Source organism: Balaenoptera physalus, assembly GCF_965194825.1.
Source record: "Balaenoptera physalus genome assembly, chromosome: 15".
Taxonomy (NCBI): Eukaryota; Metazoa; Chordata; class Mammalia; order Artiodactyla; family Balaenopteridae; genus Balaenoptera; species Balaenoptera physalus.
In genome coordinates this window covers 79,254,175-79,276,575 of record NC_138894.1, presented here as the reverse complement: position 1 = coordinate 79,276,575, position 22,401 = coordinate 79,254,175, and the positions used below count along the sequence as shown (strand labels likewise).

Sequence of the window (22,401 nt, the reverse complement as noted above, 5' to 3'; positions counted from 1 at the left end):
CCATTATTTTATGTAACACTAAGAAGGAAAAATCACTGCCAAAAAAAAAAACATGACACAATGCTAAGATACCACTGATGATAATACATATCCCAATTTCAGAGATGTTAAAATGCAAAAAAAAAAAAAAAAGATTACTTAAAAATATAGTATAGTTCCACATAATTTAACAAAGTTACAGAAATTTATAGTTCTTATATAATATTTGATACATATATAGTATAGTTGTAAGTTATGAAGTATACTAATAAAAGTCACCCATTAACCTACTATACAACTTAAGAACTAGATCGTTACTAAATTCTTTGAAGCTATCTGTGTTCCCTGATTTTATCTCCACGCTTCCCCCAGAAAAGGCAACTACTATCCTGAATTTTGTGTGTATAATTCTCGTTTTTTTTTTAAAGATTTTATCACATAGATATGTATCTTTAAAGAAAATATTGCATATTAGCTTGTCCAATCAATTCCAAAAGTTTTATTGCTCCCTTGCCCCAATGCACAACTAGAGACCCCATACTCCTATTTCATATACTGCTTTTCATCCTCCAAACATGTTGTGTACTTTCTGCTCTTAGGATTTCTTCCTCGTCACCCTCAAATGCCCTCACCTTCACTCTCTATCTGAATCCTAACTTTTTTCTTTCATGATAGGGCTTCAATGCTCCCTTCCTATAAGATGTTTTATCTTATTTCTTCAGTATTAATATCTCCTATTCTATGTTCCCTAGCACTTTAAAGCTGTATTATTTTTAAACACTCATTTTACTCTGTCTAAACTATAATTCGTTGTTAAGTGAAGAGAGAGGCGAAAGTTAGAAGATGGGAATTCTACTTGCCTATTACCCTCTGTTTATGTCCCCCTTCACTATCCTCAATTAGTGAAGTTTGGATGTTTGTTCTAGCATGGACTCAAATTTTCTATGGGGATCTCAGGTCAGGTTTTATGGCTACATTTGGGTTGGAGCTTCAAAGGGGGAACAATGCTCACATGAGGTGTTCAGAAGGACAAGCAGAGAAAGAACCAATGAGGAAGGAGACTCTCAGGGAAACTGAGCTGAAGCTTAGTGCCACACTCTCTTATCACATGAAGTTCTCCATTCCCTGCATTGGAGGATGATGTTTGACCTTCTCAAGGGAGAGGTCTTCTTTCCAAAAAGTTGGGTGTATATCTGTGTGCTCAACTTGATTATAAGAACTTTTAACTCGTACACAACTTAAACATTATTTGTATTTACCAAATGCCTGCTAAATTTTTTGGATGTTAAAATTTAAAATGAGCTACAAAATACAACTTCTAATAGAAGTCCATATAAAATCCTAACTCTCTCACATTCTTAAGCACTGTATGCCGCTTACCTGAGAGGTATCCACTCATGCTTTTGTCAAGACTATTAAATTTTTGCCGATATTTTAATCTTGAAGGCTGAGGAACTGCCCACTCTGAGGTCCCAGTCTTGGGTGAGTTCCCTGAGAGGGAAGCAGTTGAGGAAGTTGAGCTGTAACAAAATTTATTTAAAATTTTTGTTACTAAATAAAATACGTTAAGTCAGAGACAATAAGAATCATACCTTCTCTAATATAACAGTAACTACTTTTATACTTGATACTGAAAAAAATTTAATCAATTATCCTTATTCTTAGGAAAGCAAATACCATATGAAGTATAGAACTACCATACACCAAGAACCTACTATGTGCCAGGCCCCACATTGTGCTGGGGTTTTTACAAATATTATTTCTAATTCTCATGACAAACTTAAAAGGTATTACTGTCTCCATCCTTTAGATGGACAAACTATGGCTCAGTGATGTTGAGAAAAACAAGGTCACACAATCAGTGAGTGTTTAAACAAGGATGCAGACATTGTTCTTCTGGGTCATTGCTTTAAAGAGTATTGTTGTGATTTATACGAGTGGTGATGAATGAACATTGATGCTTTTGTGCTTTCTGAAATTTTAAGGACACTCAATCAGCAGCTTTTGCTCGAGAAATAATAATGTACAATGATTATGAGATGTTTTGAGAAATAGTTTTGAAAGGAAAAATGTAGCTTTGTGCAAAAAATTGATTGATTAAAAATATAGCAGAATATTTTTAGTTTACATAAGATATATTTTTCAAAAGTAAAATACCACAGACAGTTAATAATTCTTAAAAAAAATTATTTTATGTGAATTACAAATAGTAAATTTACCAAGTGTTTACATTTGGCCACTATAAAGTAAAACCTGGATAAGCTCAGAGCTTTAAAAAAAAAAAAAAAGTCATTTGTTAAATACTCCTTATTGAAAGCCTAAAAAGTTGGAAGTTTTAAGTATTCATACCTACTGGATCCTAAATCAATCAGAGACTGGGCTTTCTGTATACTAGCACCACCAAATCCTCCCATCATCAGACTGTAAGACGACGTATGAGGCAATGCTAAAAAAAAACGAAAAAAGAAAAAGGTTCATACTAAACAATTTCACAAAGTATGAAGGAAATCTATCTATTGGGATGCAAATATAACAGTTTCTTCATATAAAATACTGAGTCATTAGAAACAAAGCACTTACTTGAAGAAGAATAAGGAATGGATAAAGGCTGAATGAGACTGGCGGTTCCATTTGGTAATGATGAAGTGCTAACAGAAGGCACTAGGGGAGCAGGCATCATTAGGGGAGGACGGGTGGTCCCTGAAGCCGCAGAGGACAAGGGAGTTGCTATGGGTGCGACCGGAGGCAGTGGCTGAGGAAGGGACAGATTGGGCATGCTTCCCATTCCTAAGGACAAAACAGAACACATTCCCCAGTGCTGCTAAACCAGTTATAAAACACATGACAGAAAACAAGTTCACAGTAGAGTGAGCAGCTGCTGTGTTACAGAAACACTGTCGGCAAACTAGTTTTAAAAACTTCACTAAAGCAGCTTGGACCCAGTGCAGTGCAGGAGGTAAGCTACTGCTTTTAATATCAATATTCTGACCTGTGTGAACTAAGCGAATGCCTACTAAGGAGTTAAAAATTCTCTTCTAGTATCATGAATAAAACTAAAGAGCCTTTTCCAACCAAATATTAGTATCCTCAATGAGAGAATGTATTACCTGATCAAATGTGGGGTTTGGGTAGGGATAATAAATACAGTGCTGTTGAGTTAACACACACACACACACACACACACACAGTCACTCCCCAAACTCTCCCCTCCCCCGTAAAGGATGTTCTAAATACTGCATACTTTAAGAGAACCATTTATGCTCACACACTATGTGCAAGAAGAAAGCATGCCACATGTTTCACTTTTCTTATACGTAACACAATACATATGGATTCAAGGACAATTCTTTAAAAGGAACAAAGTGATGACTCATTTGTTTACTAGCTGCAGAATATGAAGTACACTATATAAATATGGTTACACAAGGATTTGATATTATCTCTAGAATTCACTGCAATAGTGAAAGAATTTAGTATTTTAAGGTCTAACATCTGGAGTGGAAGAACATGTTTCAGATACACAGAGATATCTAATTGAATGTTCCATTCCAATGAGTGCTTCTCACAAATAATAGGAAAATGGCTAATCAAAATTAATGGAAAACTAGTTCCCTCTGATGAATATGCAAATTAAATAGCACGAAGTCTCTAACTTTTAGCCCTAAATTTAGCTGGCTAATTAACCTTTAAAAAGAAATTTCTACTTAGGTATAATTTTAAATTACCCCCCCAAATCAAACCATTTCGAGTTTAAATTGTTCATATTTTTTGTTATGCATACAGAGTATAGAGGAAACTAATTAAGAATAGTATTTAGGATCAGCTATAACTAGCAGGATCATATAATTTATCATCCAACTGGAAATTATGAAAGGGAACACTAACCAGACTAGATGCCAGGACAACAGGCATAATCACAACTGTCCCTGGAAAACTGGGACACATGGACTCCCTAGCTACGACAGCGAACTTAACATTTCTAGTCTCAGACATGGAAGTTAACTTGGAGTCTGGGGACTGTCATTTTATGCCAACAAATCCTTTTCTGATTCTCAAATATTATGCCTAGGAATCAAGTTTAACTATCAAATGCATCTAATTAAATTAATAAACACATACCAAAACGAGCAGAAATTAATGGCGAGAACATAGGAGGTTGTTTCATAATAGGGGGAAGAACCACGGGCAACTGTTGGCCTTGAAGCTTTAGTTTGATGAGTTTCATAGCTATGGAGAACTCTTGTTGATCCATCTTCCCATCCTTGTTCAGGTCTGATAAAGCCCTAAAAGGACAATGAGGGCGGTAGATTGTTTTGTTTGGTTTTGTTTTGATGTATTGAGCTCCCCTGATTTTAAGAGCTCAAAGTCAGTCTTTTATTCAGGATGGAACAGGGCCCTCCCCACAGAACCTGACAGCAGATCAAACTAATGCATCTGCTACTTAGTTTGGAGGGTGGTAGATTGTTATTCAGGGTCAACATTACTTTTGAGGAGGATGATAAAATGGAAACAATGACATAGCATTTACATGTAGATCATCACTTAATTAAATATGTGTGTGTATGTGTATAACAAAAAGCTAAAACCTGTACCTGTACATTAATATATACTGACCAAAGATAGTATGTAATAAAATACTATCAGTCTATATAGTATCTAGATACCCTTGGGATGAATTCCACCAGTGCAGATGGAAAGAAATTATACAAGAGTATAACCACTGTAAACAATTTATTCATTTGTTCAAATATTTACTGAATGCTTGCTATGTGCCTGGCACTCTGCCAGGCATGGGAATATTCTGAATGGAAAGAAGGATGGAGTAGGGGTTGATGTTTATTGTAAATGCATTAAAAAACCAAAACCTTAGATATTATAAAGAACAATTTCTTTAAGGTAGGAATAAGGGAAGGGTGGGCTAATTTGGGGTTAATAGATGATGAAATAAATGAAACAACTACAAAATAACAGAATGAAGATCAAGACTCTTGCCAAATTGTAAAGAAGTGTTTTTTTTAATAGAAAAACACTTAGAAATTTCCTTTCCTTAGAAATTCTAAGGAAATTAGAAATTTATCCTATAGAACAAAACCCCAATTGATTTTTAGTCATTTACTCAATAAAATTTATTTTCTAAAAAGCTGAAGAAATACTCTTATTAACAACAGACTACAAGTAAAAACAACTTTATGTTAACACTAAGTATTAAAAACAGAACAAAGTCAGACTATCAGAAAGTTAAGCTCATCTACAAAAGAAAACATTTTACCATATTTCAGCTAAAACAGGAGCCGGCAGGCCTGACTGTAAGAAAAAGGTACGTGCTTGATCACCTGAAGACAATAAAAACAAAAAAAGCAAACAGCGTATTAGTAAATGGAATTACTTTGATGCCTCTGAATAATAATAATGGCCAATAATAACAATGTTATTGATTTATTTTAATTACAATTATTATTATTTTTTATAAATTGATTGATTGATTAGCTGCGTTGGTCTTCGTTGCTGCGCGCGGGCTTTCTGTAGTTGCGGCGAGCGGGGGCTACTCTTCTTTGTGGCGTGCGGGCTTCTCATTGCGGTGGCTTCTCTTATTGTGGAGCACGGGCTCTAGGCGTGCGGGATTCAGTAACTGTGGCACGCAGGCTCAGTAGCTGTGGTGCCCGGGCTTAGTTGCTCCGTGGCATGGGGGATCTTCCCGGACCAGGGCTGGAACCCGTGTCCCCTGCATTGGCAGGCGGATTCTTAACCACTGCGCCACCAAGGAAGTCCCTAATTACAATTATTAAAGAAAAATTATTTATATTACTTTAATAAGACTTAAGAGGTTTTAAAACAAAAATGTCACAACTGAAGTTATATATGCATTAATCAGTGATGAAAGATTACATTATTCATCTTAGTTTTTCCTCATAATTGGGGTCTTATTTGATAATACACCTATCTAATAAAATTTATAGTTAAAAACACTATTCCCTAGAAGAGTTCTAATTAAAAAAAATACCAGGTTTGGGAAAGATACTCCTCATGGGTGTCTGATATGTCCTATATGTCCTGCTGTGTCTGCCAAGAACGTAAGATCCTAATTGCTCTCTACCTGGATCATGTCTCAGAATTGGGTTTGCAGTGAGCAGTCTTGAGGGATGAGGTAATGTTTCCCTCTGGGACAAAGAATAAGCTTGCTTACTGCTTGCTGAAAAATGGTGGGTTCCCTGAAGCCCAGTGTTCCTCTTCTATAACACAACCACTGCATGTGCAGCATCCTTCCGGGCCCTCTGCATGGCCCCTATGTGACTCAGGGGATGAGGGAAATGGACGGAAATATGCTGATGCTCATGCTACCAGCTGTGCCATTAGAAAGAGTGTCCTTGGTCTCTGACTCAGGAATTCTGGGTCTTCTGCCAGCATCCATGAGACAGTAACAGACCAAATTATTACCTTGCAAGCAGGGTAATCAAATCCCAACCCGGATACCAGGTAAGGTAGTTTTTATTACAGAAGTGCAAATAACATTAAACTATAATGTTTAAGAGGATGGACTCCAAAGTCAGACTGAAAGGTTACCAAGCCCAGATCACCACTAACCATCTCTTAGGCAAGTTACAGAACACCTCAAAGTTTCAGTTCTATCATCTTTAAATACAGACAACGACAGGGCAACCTCACAGGCTTGTTGTGAAGGTTAAAGGAGATAGTGCATTTAGTATAGTATCTGAAATACAGTACAGATTTGGTAAATATTAGCCATTATATTTACTACTACTGTAAATAAAGCCCTAAGGTGCTTCAGCATAGAAAAGAAAGTGTCACTTATAGAAAAAAATTTGAAAGACACACCTAAATTAATCCTCTTTTGGTTCTGGGGGACTTCTTGCAAAACAAGGGCTATAGCATCAACAATCAATGCTTATAAAGCCTCTCAAAGACAGAGGACTAAATGTTAGAAAAACAGATTCCAGAAAAAAAAAATTCTAGATTATTTTCAAGAAAATTGATCTGATATATATATTTCTACTAGGTTTTAGTAATACTGATCATTATACTAGTAACTGGCACAACATGTTAAGAACACATTAATAAATCTGCTTAGGGAAAAAAGTCTCAATTACCTTGAGAAATAAATGGAAAACTTTCCAGATACGAGGTTAAAATGTTAAACTGGACAATTAAAGTTTAGGATCAGGAAAAGATCTTCTATGATGCCAAATCCAAAGACAACAAATTAAGATGGCTCCAGGTAAAATAAGAAAGTCACATTTTAAAAAAATTCTAGAATTCTGATTGATATGAATTTTATCATTAAATAATACAAATTGATGGCAGTCAAATTAAAACTAATTATAAGATACTACATGAAAAGGAGCATAATTTACAAATAAAATATAAACACAAACCTGTTATGTAACCTCCTGAAGGTTTGAGGTTATCAAACTGCTTGTCATGCTTAGTCCGTTCTTCAGAGGTAATAGCCCACATGTTTGGCCCTCCTAAAACATAAATGAAAGACAAAGATTTTATAGTGTATACATGAGAATATTTAAATACAATTCCAAAATGTAAACAAGAATCTCAAATATCCATTTAATGACAGTACTTAACACTGAAGTGACACAAAGAGGAAAGCTCTATCATAACCATACATAGCATGGCCCTAAGGCTTTTCACTCACTCACCCAATTAACATCTACTTGAACAATTACTGTGTACGACTCACTGGAAGTGGGCAACAAGCTAAATACTGGAAATGAAAAGATGAATAAAGTATTATTCCCATCCTCAAGGAACTCTTACTCTAGAAGATGACTACCAGCATTTACAATGTTAACCTGTGAAGCATCCTAAGCAGAAATACATACAAAAAGCTGTGCCAGTACTGAGTTAGAAGCCTCAATGATGAGTTAACAGGAAATGTAAGACCGAGGCACAGCCTTGAAGCTTGGCTTTAATTTTGCCATGTGAAGAGGTGGGATAAGGGCATTTCATACAAAAAGGGGGCAGCGTGAGAAGTCAAGGCATGTTCAAGACACTGCAACTGCACTGAGTAGACTAATAGCTAAAGCACCACGTGAGTGTGGGAAAGTGGTTAAGAAACAGGTAGGAGGAATTAACTTTAAGGGGTCTTAAATACCATCCTCATCTGACCTTTACCCTGGAAGTTACAGAGTGCCATCTGGTACTTTTTAAAGTAATTTTTCAATTTGAAATACTTTTAGATTTACAGGAAAGTTGCAAAGATAGTACGGAGTTCCTGTATATCCTTCATCCAATATCCACTATGTTAACAATTTACATAACCACAGCATGTTTGTCAAAACACATAAATTAACACTGATATACTACTACTGGCTAAACTAAATACCTCCACCAGCAGAACTAGCTGGTGAACCCCAACACAATTAGACTCTGGGTACTGGAAACAGCACAAATCTTTGTTACTGAGGATTCTGCCAAGTGGAGCCTTTGGCAAAGGGAAACAGCCTCCAGCTGGGTCTGAACGCTTGATCTAGGCAGGCCTAGTGACTCTCTGGCCTGATAGTCCCATTTGGGGGTGGGTCAAACTTAAATTCCACAACTAACAAGGTGAGAAGGACCCCCAAAAGCCTTGCTTGCCAAATGGAAATGGTATATTCAAGAATACAGGACAGCCGTGCCCCAGCGGCATTGTGGCTTTATATGAAAAAGTGACAGCCAATCCTCTGAGGGGAAACTTTATTCCTACTCCACTGTCCGAAGCAAAGCTGCTGGATCAATGAGGTTCCCTGAAATGCCTCAGCCTGGTTCACTAATGGTTTATAGAAGCTGAAGCTGACAGTGTCCACTGGTCTGCCATGACTGTTCAGCCTCAGAGCTATGCAGAACAGAAAGGAGACACAGTCATTCTCTTCAGTGGGCAGAACTCAGATTCTTGGGCTGTTGCCAGTGGCCCAGCTGTTTGGTTTGCCACTTGGAAAATTACAACTGACAGATTAAAGGTAGCCTCTCTGGGGCTGCAAACTGAAAACAAATTTTAATTGCTAATTGAATGGTCTGGATCACTTATGTAGCTACCCATGGCAAGAGCCCATTCTCTAATTTAGACTGAAATCAGGCTTCTGATTAAGTCTGACTCTGTGTTTCTGATGCAGAGGATACCACTGCATGCCAGACTTAATGATTCCTGTCTGGGAGGTCTCACTGCACAGGACATTGCCCTTTTTTGGCTCTTGGCAGATGGACTACATCAAACTTTTGATCTCCCCCTAGGGCTACTGGTGGTTCCTCAAGCTGTTGACACTTTTTCAGGTTACCAATCAGCCCCCTATGTCCACACTATTGCGGCCCTTGAAAGTAATCTGTGTCATGTTTTTAGCTTTCTGGACTATTTGCACTGACGCTAATGAATCATTTATCAGAAAAGCTGTTCAACAATGCATTGATGATGTCTGACTCTGCTTCCATAACCTCCTCCTGGTTCACCCTACTCCTTAAACTAAGACAGTTTGGCTACTGAATGTGCTGTCCCTAAGAAAGGGATCATCATTGCCTCTTAGCTGGTTGGTGCATCCTCCAGGTGGCAGCTCAGCTAAAAAGGGACCTAGAGGATTCAAAGTGAATTCTGGTTAGGGTTTACAAAAATGTCCCTGTCCCTCTTGCACCTGACACCTCTAGATCACTGGAAAATAGTGACGTTATACCTACATGGAACACCGAGATCTTCTGGCAGTGGAGAGCAACGAGCAGGCATCTGAAGGGACATACCTTAGACCCCAAGAGGTATGGGAGTGGGAGAAGCATGACCTTTTCTCTTTCAGAACTGGCCCTGGAGTCTTCTTCCCCAAGGAGACTGCGCTGGTGTGGCTCTCCTAAACTGCTGGAAGCACCTTAAAATGTATGTGACTCTGAGTCTGCCATCCCCCACCAGATGGCTTTCACTACCATCCGACCCTCATCCACTCTCAGTCGTAGGCAGGCCATGTGCACCTGAGTCCCAGGGGTATGGATTTCTCTGTTCCTGCCCCTCCACCCTGGGGCATCCAAACTTCTCCTTGTATCTGTGATTGGTCTTGGGAAGCACTTTCCTGCTGCTCCACCAGCAGTAGTAGGAGTAATACCTCTGCTTGGTATTGCTATAGAATCTTAGACACAAGGTTTCCTTACCCAGCTCAGGGGTAGACAGGTTTTTCTTCTACCCTTACCCCAGCAGCAATGTGTCTCTCTGCCTGTGTCCTTGGGGTGAGGCTTTACTGACCCCCTCTCAGTGGCTCAAGGTTTTTACTTAACAGGAAAAAAAGATGCAAGGAAATGCATGGTACTTCATGTCTGTCCGCCTACAGCTGCCTGCAACTGAGGTGGGGGCTCTTTCTGGTCTCCCGCACGGCCCCCATCTTTCTCATGGGCACCCAGTTAATGTACCCAGGAAACAGCTTGTAAGTATAAACTCCCATGGTGTCTATGGCCCCCAGTTATTCCAGACCAACATGCTGGCCCTCACTTGTCTTTCGGTAGTTCATTAAAATTTTATCTTATTTCTGTAACAAATGCCCTACTTAGAGTACAGTTTGCATCCATAAAGTTTGAGGTTAAATTCTGTGGAGAACTGCTCCAACTTCATTGGACTCATAGAAATCCTTCAATTTGCCATCAGTCCCATGTTCCACCCTGCATTCCAGCCCCCTTTACTCAACAGCGCTACTGAAAACATCAGTCCATTTTATTTATCAAACATGACTCTCCTATGCCTATGTTGAATCCAATCTAATCTGCTTCAAAATTTCTAGAAACTTTCAAAGTTTCTGGTACACCGATGGTGACGCGATTTCCTAAAGCTACCTTGGATTTTTTTTTTTTATGTTCTCTTTGATAATTTAAATAGGATCCAGGAAGAGAAAGGCCAATAACATAGCATTAAATCACTATCTTGAAACAAGACTTAGTGTTGAGTTATGAGTGCATATTTCAATAGGAACAACAAAGCAGCTCCAGAGAAGAAGGTGGTATGAGAGGTCTAGAAATATTCTATGAGGCAATTAAGGAAGTAAAGATATTAAGCCTGAATAATCAAAGGTTAAAGAAGAAAAAGTAGAAAAAAAATATCCCTTTTAAAAATCACACCAAAATACAAAAATACTTATGGATAAACCTGACCAAGGAGGTGAAAGGCTTATATGCTGAGAACTAAAACACTGATAAAGGAAATTGAAGATGATTCAAAGAAATGGAAAGATACGCCATGCTCTTAGATTGGAAGAATTAACATTGTTAAAATGGCCATACTACCCAAAGCAATCTACAGATTTAATGTGATAGGGATCAAATTACCCATGACATTTTCCACAGAACTAGAACAAATAATCCTAAAATTTATATGGAACCATAAAATACCCAGAATTGCCAAAGCAATCCGGAGGAAAAAGAACAAAGCTGGAGGCATAACCCTCCCAGACTTCAGACAACACTACAAAGCTACAGTAATCAAAACAGGGTGGTATTGGCACAAAAACAGACATATGGATCAATAGAACAGAATAGAGAGCCCAGAAATAGACACACACCTATGGGCAATTAATCTTCAACAAAGGAGGCAAGAATATACAATGGAGAAAAGAAAGTCTCTTCAGCAAGTGGTGCTGGGAAAGCTGGACAGCCGCATATAAATCAATGAAGTTAGAACACACCCTCACACCATACACAAAAATAAACTCCAAATGGCTTAAATACTTAAATATAAGATGACACCATAAAACTCCTAGAAGAGAACATAGGCAAAACATTCTCTGAAATAAATTGTACCAATATTTTCTTAGGTCAGCCTCCCAAGGCAATAGAAGTAAAAGTAAAAATAAACAAATGGGACCTAATCAATCTTATAAGCTTTTTTAAAAAACTTTTTATTTTATATTGGAGTATAGTTGATTAACAATGTTGTATTAGTTTCAGGTGTACAGTACAGAGATTCAGTTATACATATACATGTATCTATTCTTCTGCAAATTCTTTTCTCATTTAGGTTGTTACATAATATTGAGCAGAGTTCCCTGTGCTATACAGTAGGTCCTTGTTGGTTACCCATTTTAAATACGGTAGTGTGTACATGTCAATCCCAAACTCCCTAACCATCCCTCCCTCCCACCAATCCCCACTGGTAATCATAAGTTTGTCAAACTTACAAGCTTTGCACAGCAAAGGAAACCATAAACAAAATGAAAAGACAACCTATGGACTGGGAGAAAATATTTGCAAATGATACGAATGACAAGGGCTTAATTTCCAAAATATACAAACAGCTTATACAATACAGTAATAAAAAATAACCCAATCAAAAAATGGGCAGAAGACCTAAATAGGCATTTCTCCAAAGAAGACATACAGATGGCCAATAGGCACATGAAAAGATGCTCAACATTGCTAATTATTAGAGAAATGCAAATCAAAAACCTACAATGAGGTACCACCTCACACTGGTCAGAATGGCCATCATTAAAAAGTCTACAAATAAATGCTGGAGAGGATGTGGAGAAAAGGGAACCCTTCTACACTCTTGATAGGAATGTAAATTAGTGCAGCCACTATGGAAAACAATATGGAGGTTCCTTAAAAAACTGAAAATAGAGTTGCCATTTGATCCAGCAATCCCACTCCTGGGCATATATCCAGATGAAACTATAATCCGAAAAGATACATTCACCCCAATGTTCACAGCAGCACTACTTACAACAGCCAAGACATGGAAGCAACCTAAAGGTCCACTGACAGATGAATGGATAAAGATGATGTGGTATGTATACACACGGGAATACTACTCAGCCATTAAAAAGAATGAAATAATGCCATTTGCAGCAAGATGGATGGACCTAGAGATGATCATACTAAGTGAAGTAAGTCAGAAAGAGAAAGACAAATACCATATGATATCACTTATATGTGGAATCTAAAATATGACACAAATGAACTTATTTATGAAACAGAAACAGGAAACAAACTTATGGTTACCAAAGGGGAAAGGGGGTGGGAGAGAGATAAATTAGGAGTTTGGGATTAGCAGATACAAACTACTATATATAAAATAAACAACAAGGTCCTACTGTATAGCACAAGGAACTATGTTCAATATTCTGTAATAAACCATAATGAAAAAGAATATGTATATGTATAACTGAATCACTTTGTTGTACACCAGAAACTATCACAACATTGTAAATCAACTATACTTCAGTTTAAAAAAAAGATTAAAGAAGACATGGTAGCAACTGTAAGTGTTTCTACAAGCTGTTATGCAGAATACGAAGTGGTTATTTGCCTTCCATACACGAATTAGGAAAAGGACCACCATTTTGAAGAAAGTTAGGACTGTATGAAGAGGGAATCAACCCCACCAGCAATTACTCTTTTGTTACCAGAGGTGTTAAAACAGACAATGCTCTACTAAACCTGAAAATGTCTGAGGGTCTCTCAAGCCATGAAAAACAAACAATGATTTTATGATCCTTTCCATTTGCTCTGAACATGAGACCCAGTCTCAACTCACTACCCCCAAATACATCTTCACTCTCTTCCTTTCATAGCTAAACGGCAGCAGTGGAGCATAAAGGAACACAGTGGAGGTTCTGCTCCTGTGTGCTAACCAGTTTTGTGACTTGAGCAGGTCTTTAAACTTCCTCATCCTTTGTTTCCTTACCTAGGACTTGCTGTAAGAATGGTGTATGTAAAGATGATTTCAAAAGTATAAAGTATGTAGCAGGCAATACTTGACTAGCAAATGTCCTACACCAGAGATATGCAACCCCTGGCTGAATCACCTGGGGAGCTTTAGGAGAAAAAAAGCTATTCCAGCAGACCAAGTAAATCAGGATCTCTGGGGAATGAGGCACAAGCTTCACAATTTTTAAAAAGCTCTCCAGGTGATTCTTTTGTGCAGCCAGGGTGGGGAACCACTGTCCTATACAAACCAGGTTTGCACCTTGCCTCCTCTTCTTTCTATCACTCCGCCAAATATTCTGCTCCACCTCTACCCTTCCAGCCAACTCAGGACAACTAGCAAATAATGCTGTCCAAAGGCAACAACTGGTGGCTGTCAAAGTGAATTACGTGGTCTCTTTCTCCTAAGGATGCCACAGGCATCTTGCAATTATACCCTGTTAAAAGATGAGTTAATCTCATCTTACTTTTTACAGATCTTTTTTTAATCCCCTTTACCCTACTGTTCTCTCAACTCTTGACCATCTCAGAGAAACAACCTTCCCTGTCTTATCATTTGTTTTTAAAGTCCAACAACATTAGCAGAGTAATAGTACTTAGCAGAAGCAGCAACTACTATTTACTATTACTTTATACCAGCAACCATGCTAAGCATATTAATATTACGTTTCATTTTTACAACAGTTCCGTGAACAAGGTTTACACAAGTTACAGACGAAAAAAACAAAGCTAGGGAAGTTAAATAACTGGCCTAACACCAGATAGCTGATTTAATTTTTAGCTAGAATCTTCCTGTACTTTAGAGTATAACTCCAAAGTTTCTGCTCTTAACTATTACACCATATTGCCTCCCTGACTACTTTGATATTTATTTTAGTTTAGTAGTATTATTTTTGTAATTTAAAAATGACAAGCAACAAAATGTAAAGGAGATACATATAAATTGACATTTGAATATAAAAATATGTGTCTCTTTTACATGTCAAAGCAACCAAATTTTCCCTTGGAATAATGTATCTTAAAAAATTTGGGGGGAAATTCCCTGGCGGTCCAGTGGTTAGGACTCCATGCTTCCAGCACAGCGGGCCCAGGTTTGATCCCTGGTGGGGGAACTAAGATCCCGCAAGCCGCGCAGCATGGCCAAAAATAAAAAAAAAATTTTTTTGAACACTGATCATATAACAAATATGTAGAAAAATGTTAATCGTGATACTATTATTTACTATTTAACAAGAAAGAAATCTATACAAAACAAAAACCAAGAATAACAAGAATGCTGGTAGTGTATCCCTATCGCAGAAAAGTAAATTCTTACAAACGCCATATACATAACATCCTCTTTCTCATCCCGTGACATATGTTCCCTTTACTTGGATTGCCATTCATATCACCGTCTTCCATTTCAAACTTTCTCTTTCAAGGTCCAGGGCAGGTGTCACTTTCTCCAGGAGGTCCCTGACACCTGCAGGTCAAATTAATTGCTTCCTCCTCTAGATTCTCAAGAGACTTCTCCATGCTTCTACAGAGCACTTAAAAAGGTTCTGTAATTGTTTTCTATCCATCTGTTGTACCAGACTATGAGCCCTTGGAGGACAAGAGCTTTGTGTGTTTATCTTTCTATGCTCGGAACTGGCAGAGTACCCAGCACAAACACTTAAAAATGATCGAGGAATAAATGTCTGAAAAAATTAGAGGGAGTAGAGAAAAAGCAGAGAGGCAAGATCAGGGCTTGGGGAAAGACAAGAGTCATTTACAAATCTTTCTGTTGTCTATCCTTCACATATAGTTATATCAGCTCTCTGTGGAGGTCTTTAAAGCTATATATTCAACATGGCTAATAATCATCTATACTTTATTTCTGATTACCTTTTCAGTTTACTCAGCTTCTACCAATAAGAAACCAAATATGTTTAGGTATGTAAACTCACACATATTTGCTGACTATAGTCCATAAAAATCTGCCTTACAAAGTTGTTTCCAGGAATGCATATCACTGAAATACAGGTGCCCACTATAATTTTAAACACTAGGTGGATTTAATATTTCTTAGCCTTAAATGACTGGATTTAAAAAAAAATCTATAAACATCCTCTCTTAAAGACAAGATTTAAGATTAGAGTTAAAAATAAAGAAACAGGGAATTTCCTCACAGTCCAGTGGTTAGGACTTGGTGCTTTCACTGCGGTGGCCCAGGTTCAATCCCTGGTAGGGGAACTAAGATCCCATAAGCCTTGCATTGCGGGTGGGGTTGGTGGGGTGGCGGGGGAGGAAGGGAGGGAGGGAGGAAGGAAAGAACGGATGTACTGAAGAACTAAAGACCTAAAATAGCTAAACCTACACACTTTTTAAATACCATACACATAGTAAAAAAACCCTACTTTATTAGTTTATCATAAAATAAATAAATTAACCAATCATGATTCCTGTGACTAGGAAGGCAAGTAGTGTGGCTACAGAACTGATTTAATACTGTATGACTTTGGAAAAATGATGCTGATGATAAAAAAAATAATGACCACAACAAAAAGGATTATAAAGATGGAAGCAACTCACCTTTATTGAGCCCTATCGGTCAGGGACTTCAAATACAGTAACTCACTGACTGCCATCACTACCTTATACATAAGGTACTACACTATTACCCCCATTTTACAGATGAGGAAACCAAAACTCATCGTGGTAAAGTAACTTGCTCAAGGTCACACAACTAACAAGTGGCAGAACTGAGATTAGAACCTAGGTAGCCTGAACTCTCTACACTACACTGTCTCCCAATGTACATAGATAAGATGTTCACACTCTCTGTACCTTGATTGCCACCTCTATAAACAAGAGTATTACCTAACTCCTCAGGGTTGTTGTAAAGATTACACGTAATATGTGATATATCCACACTAAAAAACACTAAATATCATTTTTTATCTATTAGACTGACAAAATAACTAGCTCACATTTAACAAAACTTACCATGTGTCAGGTACTTTTCTAAGAGTTTTACACGTATTGTTTCTATTAAGTCTCACAAGAATTCTATCAGGTAACTATTATTACTATCACTGTTTTTCAGAGGAGAAAACAGAGGCATGGTGAGATTAAATAATTTGTCCAAGGTAACAAAGTCAGCAAATGTTAAAGGCAGGATTAGAATCCATGCAGGCTTAATTAAGGGTCTTAATCTGCACCTTGATGATAATTAAAAAAGAAACAGACCTACAAATATGTTGTCAGTTGATTTCAACAAAAATATCAAGATAATTCACTGGGGAAAGAATAGTCTTTTCAACAAATTGTGCTTAAAGAACTGGACATCCATATTAGAAAAAAAAGAATCTCAAACTTGTACCATATACAAAAATTAACTCTAAATGGATCATATCTAATGTACATGTAAGGGCTAAATTATGAAACTTCCTGAAGAAAGCAAAGAAGAAAATCTCTGTGACTTTGGTTAAGGCAAGACTTTTTAGGACACAAATGGCACAACATTAAAAATTTTTCGATAAATTGAACTTCATCAAAATCTAAAACCTCTGCTCTCATAAAGACACAGTGTTAAGAAAATGAAAAGACAAGCTACAGACTAGGAGGAAATATCTGCAAAACATATGTGATAAAGGACATATACGCAGCATATCTAAAGAACTACAGGTTCAACTCAATAAGAAGACAATACCTGCTTTTAAAAATGGGCAAAAGATCTGAATAGACACATCAAAGATACACAGATGGCAAATAAGCATATGACAAGATGTTCAATGACACTGATCATCAGGGAAGTGAATACAAAAACCACAATAAGATATCACTACATGCCTATTAGAATGTCTGAAATTAAAAAAATAAAAATGCTGGCAAAGATGCTGGGCAACCAAAACTCTCACACATTGCTGGTGGGAAGGCAAAGAGATAATTTGGAAAAGTCTGGCAACTTCTTATGAAGTTACCATAATAACACCCCAACAATAACCCTTGGGGATTTACTCAAGAGAAATAAAGACCTATTTCCAGATAAAAATCTGTCATCTGATGGTTATAGCAGGTTTAGACATTATGTCTAAAGTTCCAAAACCTGGAAGTAACCCAAATGCCTTTTGCAGATGAATGGGTAAACAAATTGTGGTACACATTTACACAATGGAATACTACTTGGCAAGAAAGAGAAAGATATACGCAACGCCATGGATGAATCACAAAAATATTCTGTTAAGTGAAAGAAGCCACAAAGATACAAAAGGCTTCCTATTGTGTATTTCATTTATATAATATTCTGGAAAGACAAAACTATAGAGGCAGAAATCTGATCAGTGGTTGACAGTGGCTAAGGGTAAGGTGAAGGGACAAAGGGAAATTTTAGGTGATGGAAATGTTCCATATCCCAATTTACATGGCTATATACATTTGTCAAAACTCATCAAACTGTATTAAAAAGAGGTGAATTATATCTCAATAAACCCAACTTAAAAAAAAAATATAAAGCATCTAACACATGCCTGTCACATGGAGAGTGCTAAATAAATTAGTTTCCTTACTCAACCCAATCCCAGGGAACAACATAATTAAGGAGAAGGCAGAGCATTAAAATATTTCTCAGGCTCTTCTTGTGATAAAGGTACTCTTGCCAGAAAATACTGAAAGTGAGGCTTTTTAGTCAGAAACCTTACGACTATTTTAAGTCTGAACAGTCTGGTTGGGGAAGCTTGAGCTGCTCTAACATACATCATCCCCAGGCAGTGACAGACTGCTATCCTAAGACTACAGAGAAGTCTGTTGCAGCAGAAGGGAATCTGTGTCAATCCTTATCACATTATAACACTTTGTTATATACTACTATCTCCTCACCCTTCTTTGGGTACCTGTTTTTGCAGTGGCCAACTCACCCTATCTGATGATGCTTACTGCTTAGTTCTTCATGACTCCAACCAGCAACCTTGACACCTTCATATATTGTACATTCTTTCAACAAACATTTATAGGGCACCAATGTGTGTAAGGACGAGTGGTACAAAAATAAAATGAACCCCTTAAATGAGCTCAGAGACTTTCTAATATTTAAGGGACACCACCAGCCAAGAAAGTCACACACAACAATCATGGTTAAATATTATCATGATTAATGTTACTAACAGAATAAAAATGTTCTAAGTCATATGAGAAGGAATAATTTTTAAGTAGTATTCAAATAGTCTTCAAATCTGAACACTTCCCCAAAAATGACCATATTAAAACATAAGTTATTAATGCACTAGAATTTTACAGAAAGGAAAAGTCACATAGAAATAAGAAAACTATGAAATATATGTAATTCAAAGCCAATTTAAAAATAGTTGATCCAATTCTAGCTTTCTTATTTAGAATATATACTAACAGAACCTTTTAAAGAGCCAACAGTCTATTATTTTGAACTTCAAGTAAAACATATCCTAAGGTTAATCTACATTTATTCATAAGTCTTATAGAAAGGCAGGAAAACCTAAGTTTTGGGGTTGATGTTTTCAATATTTCCTTAAAAATCTAAAATCTTTTACATTGTCTGATGATCACTTTAGAAATCTATTACAATTCTATCCACTGCCCCTCAATTCATCACTAAATTGAAAATGTGGTATTTTCATAAAGATTTCTGTTGCTTAGTCTCATCTACTGGCTCTGTCAAATATGTTCTTATTGTCTATGTAGCAGGAAAAATACACGTTTACAGAACATCCACGTTATGCTAGATCCCATGCAGTAAGTAGTGCCATCCCTGTTTTACATATATAGATATACATACATATGCATATGTTCATACACACACACAAATAAGTTCCACATGTTTAAGCTGCATAGCTGGGTAGTGGCACAGCAGTATTCTAACACATAATTCTGAACATATATGATTCAGAAAGGTTATATCCCACTTGTATGCTATAAAAATTAAATGATATCAGAAATAGCCTTCACTGGTACATTTCTCCAATTCAAAGTAATAGTCAAATGATATATGTTGACCTAGTACTAACTTAAATCTCTAAAACACAACTGGAATACTGGTGTAGATAGAACTAAAGTCTCAACTGTAGGGACCTGAGTAATAAATGCTTGGGTTGTTATATATGCAGTACAACACTACAGCTGATTCTACAGGTCCAATGCTCAACAAAAATTTCTTAATTACACAGTTGAAAACAGTAACGAGCTCTAAAATTCTAAAAAGGTAATAAAGCTTTAAAATTAAAAATGGTATTTTTTTCCTCCTAAAGCCACTAGCTGTTCCTTTTCTCTCCTTCTCCCTTCTCTCTTCCACATTTTAGACAAAGCCACTGTCATGGACTTCAGCACTTCTTACTCACATAACCAGTCTTTAGTACCTCCATAATTTTGACTGAAACAAGCCACATTACACTACAATATCAACTGGTAGCAACATGTATCTGAAGTGGCCTCTTGCCTATCACCTTATGGCTCATATATCATGCCCTCTGTATTTAAAATTTCATTAAATTTTTGAAAAGCAGAAAGCAAACCTACCATGATTAAGGAAGGCTTTGGCAAGGATGATTCTGCTGCTGCAGAAGACACCAGAAGTAAAAATCACAAGTGGTTAAAAATACAATGCAATGATCTTTTTTAGTTCTGTTAAGGAGATGGGAGGTGAAGCAAACAGACTAAGAAAAGAATATCTGTTCAACAGAGCTTTCTGAGATGTATCTGCATTGTCCAATACAGTAGTCACTAGCCATACATGGATTTGAGCACTTGAAATGTGGCTGTGTGACTGAGGAACTGAATTTTTTATTTTACTTAACTCTTATTAATTTAAATTTAATTTTTATTAATCTAAATATAAATTTAAATAGCCACATGTAGCTAATGGCTACTATATTAGACAACACAGCTCTAAGAGCCAAAAAAGTCTAAAACGTCTGTGGTTAGTCTCAGAATGATAAAGTAGACATGGCAAAATTTGAAGACTGTGTCAGAAGTATTTAGACAAATAGCTTGGTGTAGGAGGAGCACTTAGAGACAAGTTCCAATGGTACTGGGCATGAAAAAAATTTAACCCAATCAATAACTGAGAATTTATTAAAGGAGCAAACACTGCTTTTGAAGGTTCTGTGCTATACATGGATGCTTATTTCAAAAAGATCTTAAACCCTGAATTGGACTTAAATTAGATATATACAAGATTATCTTCAATCTTCAGCTACTTTATAAACTAAGTAGGAGGATAAGTACCTCCTAAGTACTAGAGTCTGCATTAGCTGTCAATTCCTCAGAAGTTTAAAAAAACTGACAATTATGCAGCCTGTGGAAGGAAAACCACATTCACAGAAAGATAGACAAGACGAAAAGGCAGAGAACTTTGTACCAGATGAAGGAACAAGATAAAACCCCAGAAAAATAAATAAATGAAGTGGAGATAGGCAACCTTCCAGAAAAAGATTTCAGAATAACGATAGTGAAGATGATCCAGGACCTCGGAAAAAGAATGGAGGCAAAGATCGAGAAGATGCAAGAAATGTTTAACAAAGACCTGGAAGAATTAATGAACACCTAGAAGAATCAAAGAACAAACAAACAGAGATGAACAATACGATAACTGAAATGAAAAATACACTAGAAGGAATCAATAGCAGCAAAACTGAGGCAGAAGAACAGATAAGTGACCTGGAAGACAGAATGGTGGAATTCACTGCTGCAGAACAGAATAAAGAAAAAAGAACGAAAAGAAATGAAGTCAGCCTAAGAGACCTCTGAGACAACATTAAATGCAACAACATTCGTATTATAGGGGTCCCAGAAGGAGAAGAGAGAGAGAAAGGACCCGAGAAAATATTTGAAGAGATTATAGTCGAAAACTTCCCTAACATGGGAAAGGAAATAGCCACCCAAGTCGAGGAAGTGCAGAGAGTCACAGGCAGGATAAACCCAAGGAGAAACATGCCAAGAGACATAGTAATCAAACTGACAAAAATTAAAGACAAAAAATAATTATTGAAAGCAACAAGGGAAAAACGACAACATACAAGGGAACTCCCATAAGGTTAACAGCTGATTTCTCAGCAGAAACTCTACAAGCCAGAAGGGAGTGACATGATATATTTAAAGTGATGAAAGGGAAGAACCTACAACCAAGATTACTCTACAAGGCAAGGATCTCATTCAGATTCAATGGAGAAATCAAAAGCTTAACAGACAAGCAAAAGCTAAGAGGATTCAGCACCACCAAACCAGCGCTACAACAAATGATAAAGGAACTGCTCTAAGTGGGAAACACAAGAGAAGAAAAGGACCTACAAAAACAAATCCATAACAATTAAGAAAATGGTAACAGGAACATACATATCGATAATTACCTTAAACGTGAATGGATTAAATGCTCCAACCAAAAGACACAGGCTTGCTGAATGGATACAAAAACAAGACCCATATACATGCTGTCTACAAGAGACCCACTTCAGACCTAGGGAAACATACAGACTGAAAGTGAGGGGATGGAAAAAGATATTCCATGCAAATGGAAATCAAAAGAAAGCTGGAGTAGCAATACTCATATCAGATAAAATAGACTTTAAAATAAAGAATGTTATAAGAGACAAGGAAGGACACTACATAATGATCAAGGGATCAATCCAAGAAGAAGATACAACAATTATAAATATATATGCACCCAACATAGGAGCACGTCAATACATAAGGCAACTGCTAACAGCTATAAAAGAGGAAATCGACAGTAACACAGTAATAGTGGGGGACTTCAACACCTCACTT

At 37.0% G+C, this 22,401-nt stretch overlaps 2 protein-coding genes across 20 annotated transcripts in view; one reads left to right on the top strand and one right to left on the bottom strand.

Moving 5' to 3' along the window:
• Positions 1–22,401, bottom strand: part of ITSN2 (intersectin 2) — a gene marked incomplete at its 3' end in the record, with an annotated part of 203,066 nt that overhangs the window by 106,755 nt on the left and 73,910 nt on the right. For 17 of the 19 annotated variants that reach the window (XM_082427412.1, XM_082427407.1, XM_082427414.1 and 14 more), the window contains 6 exons: positions 7,371–7,463; positions 5,249–5,312; positions 4,099–4,262; positions 2,560–2,766; positions 2,329–2,425; positions 1,360–1,499 (listed from right to left, as the gene is read on the bottom strand). In XM_082427412.1, coding sequence (XP_082283538.1) covers positions 1,360–1,499; positions 2,329–2,425; positions 2,560–2,766; positions 4,099–4,262; positions 5,249–5,312; positions 7,371–7,463 — 765 coding nt within the window. Of the gene's footprint in view, positions 1–1,359; positions 1,500–2,328; positions 2,426–2,559; positions 2,767–4,098; positions 4,263–5,248; positions 5,313–7,370; positions 7,464–20,157; positions 20,177–22,401 lie in introns of those variants that run through there. The other 2 variants (XM_082427399.1, XM_082427406.1) reach the window with 2 other exon arrangements.
• Positions 2,776–22,401, top strand: part of LOC309643923 (uncharacterized protein) — a gene marked incomplete at its 3' end in the record, with an annotated part of 51,577 nt that continues 31,951 nt past the window's right edge. Inside the window, exon 1 of the mRNA XM_082427086.1 lies at positions 2,776–2,935. The remainder of the gene's footprint in view (positions 2,936–22,401) is intronic.